Below are 9,315 nucleotides of genomic sequence, written 5' to 3' on the forward strand. Positions count from 1 at the left end.
GATGCTATATCTAAGATCTTCTCTGTCCCTCTACTATCTCGTAGGGTTGGATGCTCTTATCTAAGAGTTTCTTCTGTCCCCTCTACTACTCTATAGGGGTGGATGCTCTAGTCTAAGATCTTCTCTGTCCCTCACTATCTCATAGGGTTGGAACCTATATCTAAGATCTTCCTGTCCCTCTTAACATCTCTATAGTTGTGGGATGCTCTAAAGATTTCTCGGTCCCTCTACGTTGGTCTCTAAGAGCGGGGAGTCCGCGTTCTTAGTCTAGAGATTCTTCTCTGTCCCGTCTACTATCTCTATATATCGTTGGGATGCTAATCTAAGATCCTCTCTGTGCCCTTCCTACCACTACCCTATAGGGTTGGGATCTATATCTAAGATCCTTCTCTTCCCGCTACTATCTCTATAGGGTTGGATGCTATATCTAAGATCTTCTCTGTCCCCTCTACTATCTCGTTTGACGTCTGGCGAGTGCTCATATCTAAGATTCTTCTCTGCCCATCTGACCCTTATCTCTTAATCAGGCGTTGTGAGCTCTATCTAAGATCTTCTCTGTTCCTCCTACACTCATCTCGATAGTTGGACTGCTCTATTCTAAGATCTTCTCTGTTCCTCGTACCTCTCTATACAGGTATCGGGATGCTCTATCGTAAGATTCTTCTCTCTACACCTCTACTATCATCTATAGGTGGATGCTATATCAAATCTTCTTCTGTCCCTCTACCATCTCTATAGTTTGGCATGCTCTATCTAAACTCTTCTCTGCTCCTTCCCTCTGCTGTGTATTACTCTTAGTTGGGATTACTATATCTAAGATTCTTCGCCTGTCCCCTCTACTAGTCTCTGGTAGGTTGCGATGCTTCTCATTCTAAATACACACTGGACTCCCTCACTATCTCTATTAGTGGATGCTGACTATCTAAGCTCTTTCCTCGTGTCCCTTGCGTACTATCTTCTGTAGGTTGGATGCTATATCTAACATCTTCTCTTCCTCTTACTATACTCATAAGGGTGGATGCTATATCTAAATCTTCCCTGTCCCTCTACATCTCTATAGTTGGGATCATATCTAAAACCTCTCTGTCCCTCTACTATCTCTAAGGTGATGATGATATCTAAGCCTCTCTCTGTCCCTCTACAATCTCCTATAGGCGTGGAGCTCTATCTAAGAATCTTCTCCATTTCCCTCTACATCTCTATAGGGTTGGGATACTATATCTAAGATCTTCTCTGTCCCCTCTTACTATCTCTATAGGTTGATGCTATATCTAAGATCTTTTCTCTGTCCCTCTACTTATCTCATAGTTGGTGCGTATATCTACAGTCTTCTCTGTCCCCCTCTACTATCTCATATAGTTATGCTATTCTAAAGATCTTCTCTGTCCCTCTTTACTATCTTCATAGGGTTGGATGCTATATCTAAAATCTGCGCTGTACCCTCCTACTATCTCCGTTGTGGAATTCTTATATCTAAGGATCTCTCTGTCCCTCTACTATCTCTGTTAGTTTTGCGATGCTATATCTAAGAATCTTCTCTGTCCCTTACCCTACATCACTATCTCTTTCTATGGTCTGGATCTATATTACAAATCTCATCCCTCTACTTATTCTGTAGAGCGGTTCTGCATGCCCTATAGAGGTACTCATTCCAAACTCTGAAAAGGAGAGGAAACGTTCCTCTATGTGACTGTACTGACTCTGTAACTCTCTTCACGGCCTGGCTTAGCAACACATGATCTGCATGACTGCCCTGACACGTTGATTGAGACAATGGCTATTATCCTGCTACTTTTCTTTTTTTCCCATTTCAAGTTCTTCATCTTGAAAGTTTAAGGACCACACAAGATCAAAATACTTTGAAACAATGAAATGGACAAACTTGAAAGCTGTCAACTATTCGCGGTTTTTCCTATAGTTAACAACTTCTCTATTGTTGCCTGCAGACGGCCAATCAGAGGACTGTGTAGAACTACCCAATGACAGGACTATATCATCCTACACAAGCAGCCAGCCCCAGTCACAAGCCTTCCCACATGGCAGCTGGGAATCACAACACTCCCTTGGACCAGGGCTTCACAACCACTCCCTGGTGACCAGACTACATAGATAGGCAATCACCAACACTGCCCTGTGACCAGAACTACATAGAGACATCAACAACACTCCTGTGACCAGAACATCACAACACTCCCTGGTGACCAGACATCACCAACACTCCCTGGTGACCAGACATCACACACTCCCGGGACCAACTACACATTAGAGGACATCACGAACATCCCTGTGACCAGACACATAGAGCAATCACAACACCCCTGGTGACCAGACTACATAGAGAACATCACAACACTCCCTGGACCAACATCACAACACATCCCTGGGCTACACAGACTTCACAACACTTCCCTGGGACCAGACTTCACAAACACTCCCTGGTGACCAGACTACTTAGGGACATCACAACACTCCCTGGTGACCAGACTTCACAACACTCCCTGGTGACCAAACTTCCACAACACTCCCGGGTACCAGACATACATAGAGGACATCACAACACTCCCTGTGAACCAACATCACAACCACTCCCTGGTGACCAACTTCACAACACTCCCTGGTACCAGACTACATAGAGACATTCACAACCACTCCCGTGACCAGACTTCACAACACTCCCCTGGTGACCAGACTTCATAGAGAAACATCTCACCACACTCCCTGGTACCAGACTACACCAACACTCCCTCTGGTGACCAGACTTCATTAGAGGACATCACCAACACTCCCTGGTACCAACTTCACAACCACTCCTTGACCAGACTTCACAACACTCCCTGGTACCCAGGACTTCACAAACACTCCCTGCGTGACCAGACTTCACAACACTCCCTGGTGACCAGCACTTCACAACCACTCCCTGGTACCAGACGACTAAGCACATCACAACACTCCCTGTGACCAGACTTCACAAAACACTCCCTGGACCAGACTTCACAACACTCCCTGGTACCAGACTTCACAACACTCCCTGTGACCAGACTTTCAACACACTCCCTGGTGACCAGACTAAACATAAAGACATCACAACACTCCCTGGTGACCAGACTTCACAACACCCCTGGTGACCAGACTTCACAACACTCCCTGGTGACCAGACTAATAGACATCACAACACACTCCCTTGCCAACATCACAACACTCCCTGTACCAGACTTCCCAACACTCCCTGTGGACCAGACTAACATAGAGGACTTCACAAAACTCCCTGTACCAGACTTTCACAACACTCCCCTGTGACCAGACTTCAAGAGAGAAACATCACAAAAACACTCCCTGGTGACCAGACTTCATAAGAACATCACAACACTCCCTGGTGACCAGACTTCATAGAGACATCACAAACACTCCCTGGTGACCAACTAACATTTAGAGACATCCACAACACTCCCTGGTGACCCAGACGTCATAGCAGGACACACAACACTCCTGGTGACAAACAAACTTCATAGAGGCCATCACAAAACCACTCCCTGTGACCAGACTTCACAACACTCCCTGGTGACCATACTTCATAGAGACCATCACAACACTCCCTGTGACCAGGACTTCATAGAGACATCACAAACACTCCCTGGTGAAACCAGACTACATTAGAGACATCACAAAACACTCCCTGGTGACCAGACTACATAGAGGAACATCACAACACTCCTGGTGACCAGACATCACAACACTCCCTGTGACCAGACCATCACAACACTCCCTGTGACAGACATCAAACACTCCCTGCGTGACCAGACTACATAGAGCACATCACAACACTCCCTGGCTGAACCAGGACTTCACAACACTCCCTGGTGACCAGAACTACAGTAGAGACATCACAACACTCCCTGCGTACCAGACTACATAGAGACATCACAACACTCCCTGGTACCCAGACTTCACAACACTCCCTGGTGACCAGACTTCACAACACTCCCTGTGACCAGACTTACATAGAGACATCACAAACACTCCCTTGACCAGACTTCATAGAGAAACATGCACAAAACACTCCCTGGTGACCAGAACTTACATAGAGGCATCCACAACACTCCCTGGTGAACCAGACTACCATAGAGGACATCACAACAACTCCCTGGTAACCAGACTACATAGAAACACACAACACTCGCCTGTGACAAAGACTAACATAGAGGCATCACAACACTCCGGGACCAACTTCAAAGGCATCACAACACATCCCTGGGACCAACTACATAGAGGACAATCACAAACACTCCCTGCGTGACCAGAACTACATAAGAAATCAACAACACTCCCTGGACCAGACTTCACAACACTCCCTGGTACCAGGACTACATAGAGAACATCACAACAACTTCCCTTGTGACCCAGACACATAGAGGACATCACAACACTCCCCGGTGAACCAGACTACAATAGAGAACATCACAAACACGCCCTGTGAACCAACACTTACATAGAGGACATCACAACACTCCCGGTGTGTTTTAACCAAGACTTCAAACAAACACTCCCTGGGACCAGACTCATAGAGAGGGACATCACAAACACTCCCTGGTGACCAGAACATCACAACACTCCCTGGTGATCCAACTACCATAGAGACATCACAACACCCCTGGTGACCAGACTACATAGAGGGACATCACAACACTCCCTGGTGACCAGAACTACATAGAGACATCACAACACTCCCTGTACCCAGACTACATAGAGGACATCCACAAACACCCCTGTGAACCCAGACTACATAGAGACAGCACAACACTCCCTGGTGACCCAGACTTCAACAAACACTCCCTGGTACCAGACTTCACCAACACTCCCACTGTGACCAGGGATACATAGAGGACATTTTCACAACACTCCCTGGTGGACACCAGACTTACAGTAAGACATCACAACACTCTCCTGTGACCAGACTCACAAACCACCCCTGGTGACCAAGACTAACATAAACGAGGACATCACAAAACACTCCCTGCGTGACCAGACTACATAAGCAGACATCACAACACTCCCTGGTTGACCAGACTACATAGAGACCTTCACAACACTCCCTTGACCAACACATAGAGGACATCACAACACTCCCTGGTGACCCAGACTTACATAGAGGGCCATCACAACACTCCCTGGTGACCAGACTACATAGAGCGGCATCCAACACTCCCGGGACCAGACTTCATAGAGGACATCACAACCACTTCCCTGGTGACCAGACATCACAACACTCCCTGTGGACCAGACTACATATGAGGACACACAACATCCCTGGTGACCAGACTACATAGAGAAATCACAACACTCCCCTGTGAACCAGACTACATAGAGACATTCACAACACTCCCTGGTGACCAACTACATAGAACTTCACAACACTCCCTGGTGACCAGACTACATAGAGGGCATCAACCAACACTCCCTGGTGACCGACTACATAAGAAACATCAACCAACACTCCCTGGTGACCAGACTACATAGAGAACATCACAACACTCCCTGGGACCAGACTTACATAAGGAGCATCAACAAAACACTCCTCTTTACCAGACTAACAGTACACTCCAGAGCGCACAGTCACAAGCGACGCCCATCCGCCTCTCAGAGTCCACCGAGTCAGACGAGTCACACATTAGACACGGGTCCCCAACAAAAGCACTCGTCACCTGAGCCATGACCCGTATGCCCAGAACCGCAACGATAGCCCGAAACATCACAACACTCCCATATCTCGGTGCACCACAGAGCACCTCACAAGTCACCCGTCACCCATCTTATCTCGTCCAGAGCCGGTACCTACGAACCAACGCAAGAGACATCACAACAACTCCCTGGTACCAGACTAATTGACCGTCCAGAGCACGTTCAGGACCATGCATCGACCACGAGCTCCCCGCTGAGCGCACGCAGTACTAGCCATCACAAAGAGCGCATACAAGCAACACTCTCCCCTCTCGAGTAGTACCCCCACCATTACATCTAGCTTATGCCTCAACTCACTACTCGTAGTCGACACCACACTCTCCATTCCCTGTGTGTGACCCCACTCATCTAATATCTATGAAACATCGCATATGCACCCACTCTCATTCCGGTGTTGCCCCTCATTCCGGTGCTGCTCCTTATCCTGATGATGCCCCTTAATTTAGGTGGTGTTATTTGGAGTGTGCATGTGGGGGGATAAAGAAGCGGGATTGATATTGTGGGGGACCTGCCCTCAGCCTGAGCCACCACGTGGTCAGATGCCCACCCAGACCCTCCCTGAACTTGTTGTGCGTGCGCCCGGAGTTGCACCTTAGGGGGGGTTATTTCACGTTCCTGACCTATTTCTGTTAGTTTGTGTATGTGTTAGTTGGTCAGGACGTGAGTTTGGGTGGGCATTCTATGTTGTCTGTTTCTATGTTGGTTTAAGGGTTGCCTGGTATGGCTCTCAATTAGAGCAGGTGTTGTGCGTTCCTCTAATGAGAGTCATATTTAGGTAGGTTGTTTCACAGTGTTCGTTGTGGTGGTTTGTCTCCTGTGTCAGGTTGTGTCGCACCATACGGGACTGTTCGGTTTTGTGGTACATCGTCATTTTATGTGTAGGCTATTTCCCTGTTCGTAGCTTCTCGTGTTTAATGTAAGTTCGTCGTTAGGTCTGTCTACTCCGTGTTGTTTTTGTTAGTTTATAGTGAAGTTTCGTGTTTTCGTCTTGTCTTTAATAAATATTATGTGTTCACAACCCGCCTGCGCCTTGGTCCTCAATACTCCTCCCTTTTCGGTTGAAGAGAGGATGCACCGTTACAAACAAGCTCTAGACCTCTCTTGGGATTGGATAACCTTCCAGAAGAACAACCATCCCTGCAGCACACTCATCCCAGACGGAACGCACACTCCTCACTAATAAGGCACAAGAACAGCCTGCTTGGAGTTGGCCAAAAGGCACCTAAAGACTCTCAGATCATGAGAAACAAGATTCTCTGATCTGATGAAACCAAGATTGAAACTCTTGGCCGCTGAAGCACAAGGCTGTCACATCTGGAGAAAACTGTCACCATCCCTACGGTAAGCATGGTGGTGGCAGAAATCATGCTGTGAGGATGTTTTTCAGCGGCAGGAATGGAGAACTAGTCGGATCGAGGCAATATGAAAGTGGCAATACAGAGAGATCCTTGATGAAAACCTGCTCCAGAGCTCTCAGACCTCGGACTGGAGCGAAGATTCACCTTCCAAAGGACAACGACCCTAAGCACACATTCAAGACAATGCAGGAGTGGCTTCGGGACAAGTCTCTGATGTGCTTGAGTGGCCAGCCAGAACCCGGACTAATCCTGATCGAACATCTCTGGAGAGACCTAAATATAGCTGTGTAGCAAAGCTCCCCATCTAACCTGACAGAGCTTGAGAGGAGAAACTCCACAAATACAGGTTGCCAAGCTTTAGCGTCATACCAAGAAGACTCGAGGCTGTAATCGCTGCCAAAGGGTGCTTCAACAAAGTACTTAGTAAAGAGTCTGAATACTTAAGTCTACACACACACTACACACACACTACACACACACACACACACTACAACACACACACACACACAAGATATACCCAGGTACCAGTTTCTCTCCAGAGAGGAGCTCCAGTAGTTTGATGAGCATACGTCCCGTCCATCCCTGAGGTCCAGGTACAGGTCAGAGATCCGGCAGCTGACCCGGGACAGGATGGAGTTGACCCACTTAGTGAAGGTCTTCTTCTGGACTGCTTCACGCTCATCTAGAGGAGGAGAATACAGGGAACTAGGTCAGATATCACCAGATTACACAGTAATAACGCAGCAATAACCTATTAGTTACCGGTTTACTTATTTGGGAATCATTCAAACAAGCACCACTAGGCAGAACACTGTGGAGTGTATRATRTATGAAAATRTGTGTGTGTGCATGAGTGTGCAATTAATTTTTGAAGCTTGAGAATAGACATGAGAATCCACAAGGCCTTAGTAAGTAGTCTTTCAAGTATGATCCTACTCTGAGCRTAAGAATGTCTGCAGCACTGTGACTTGTGTATTACCAACCTGGATTCATGGGTAGACGTAACATAGTAAATACAAATCCAGGACACTATTCATTTGTGGTAGCCCATCATCAATTTCGTATAATATGTAACGAATTGCAACTCATACAATTTGTTGCGAATTTTCATAGGAGAACCCTTTGAAGAACCCTTTTGGTTCCACAGAGGGTTCTACATGGAACCCGAAAAGGTTCTACCTGGAACCAGAAAGGGTTCTACCTGGACCCAGAAAGGGTTCTCCTATGGGGATGGCCAAAGNCTACACACAATACCCAATAATGAAAAAGCAAAAACAGGTTTTTAGACATTTTTGCAAATTTATAAAAGATTAAAAACAGAAACACCTTATTTACAAAAGTATGGAGACTCGAAATTGAGCTCAGGTCTATCCTGTTTCCATTGATCATCCTTGAGATGTTTCAACAACTTGATTGGAGTCCACATGTGGTAAATTCAATTGATTGGATATGATTTGGAAAGGCACACACACCTGTCTAGATTAAGGTCCCACGTGTCATAGCATGTCAGAGCAAAAACCAAGCAGAGGTCGAATGAATTGTCCGTAGAGCTCCGAGACAAGATTGTGTCGAGGCACAGATCACGGGAAGGGTACCAAAAAATGTCTGCAGCATTGAAGGTCCCCAAGAACACAGTGGCGTTCATCATTCTTAAATGGAAGAAGTTTAGAAACACCAAGACTCTTCCTAGAGCTGACTGCCCGGCCATATTGAGTAATCGGGGGAGAAGGGCCTTGGTCAGGGAGGTGACCAAGAACCTGATTGTCACTCTAAGAGAGCTCTACAGTTCCTCTGTTGGGATTGGATAACCTTCCAGAAGGACAACCATCCCTGCAGCACTCTACCAATCAGGCCAGACGGAAGCCACTCCTCAGTAAAAGGCACAAGACAGCCTGCTTGGAGTTGGCCAAAGGCACCTAAAGACTCTCTGATCTGATGAAACCAAGATTGAACTCTTTGGCCTGAATGTCAAGTGTCACGTCTGGAGGAAAACTGTCACCATCCCTACGGTGAAGCATGGTGGTGGCAGAATCATGCTGTGAGGATGTTTTTCAGCGGCAGGAACTGGGAGACTAGTTGGAATCGAGGCAGATATGAAAGGAGCAAAGTACAGAGAAGATTCACCTTCCAACAGGACAACGACCCTAAGCACACATTCAAGACAACGCAGGAGTGGCTTCGGGACAAGTCTCTGAGTGTCCTTGAGTGGCCCAGCCAGAAC

General features: G+C 47.0%; 1 protein-coding gene and 2 long non-coding RNA genes across 3 annotated transcripts in view; all 3 read right to left on the bottom strand.

Annotated features, from left to right (window-relative positions):
- The window catches only part of LOC111963004 (spectrin beta chain, non-erythrocytic 1), a 97,563-nt gene extending 89,476 nt beyond the window's left edge, over positions 1-8,087 (bottom strand). The window contains exons 1-2 of the mRNA XM_070443299.1: positions 8,078-8,087; positions 7,664-7,776 (exon numbers count right to left, since the gene is read on the bottom strand). Of these exons, the coding sequence (XP_070299400.1) occupies positions 7,664-7,776; positions 8,078-8,087 (123 nt within the window). The remainder of the gene's footprint in view (positions 1-7,663; positions 7,777-8,077) is intronic.
- On the bottom strand, positions 2,428-2,699 carry LOC139027641 (uncharacterized). The gene is made up of 3 exons (XR_011479761.1): positions 2,674-2,699; positions 2,538-2,559; positions 2,428-2,484 (listed from the first exon to the last, which is right to left on the bottom strand). It is a non-coding gene; the product is annotated as an uncharacterized lncRNA (long non-coding RNA).
- On the bottom strand, positions 5,101-5,561 carry LOC139027642 (uncharacterized). Its single transcript, XR_011479762.1, has 3 exons — positions 5,492-5,561; positions 5,179-5,236; positions 5,101-5,137 (listed from the first exon to the last, which is right to left on the bottom strand). It is a non-coding gene; the product is annotated as an uncharacterized lncRNA (long non-coding RNA).
- Positions 8,088-9,315: the final 1,228 nt, after the last annotated feature.

The sequence above is a fragment of the Salvelinus sp. IW2-2015 genome, linkage group LG4q.2 (assembly GCF_002910315.2).
Source record: "Salvelinus sp. IW2-2015 linkage group LG4q.2, ASM291031v2, whole genome shotgun sequence".
In the NCBI taxonomy this organism is placed as follows: Eukaryota; Metazoa; Chordata; class Actinopteri; order Salmoniformes; family Salmonidae; genus Salvelinus; species Salvelinus sp. IW2-2015.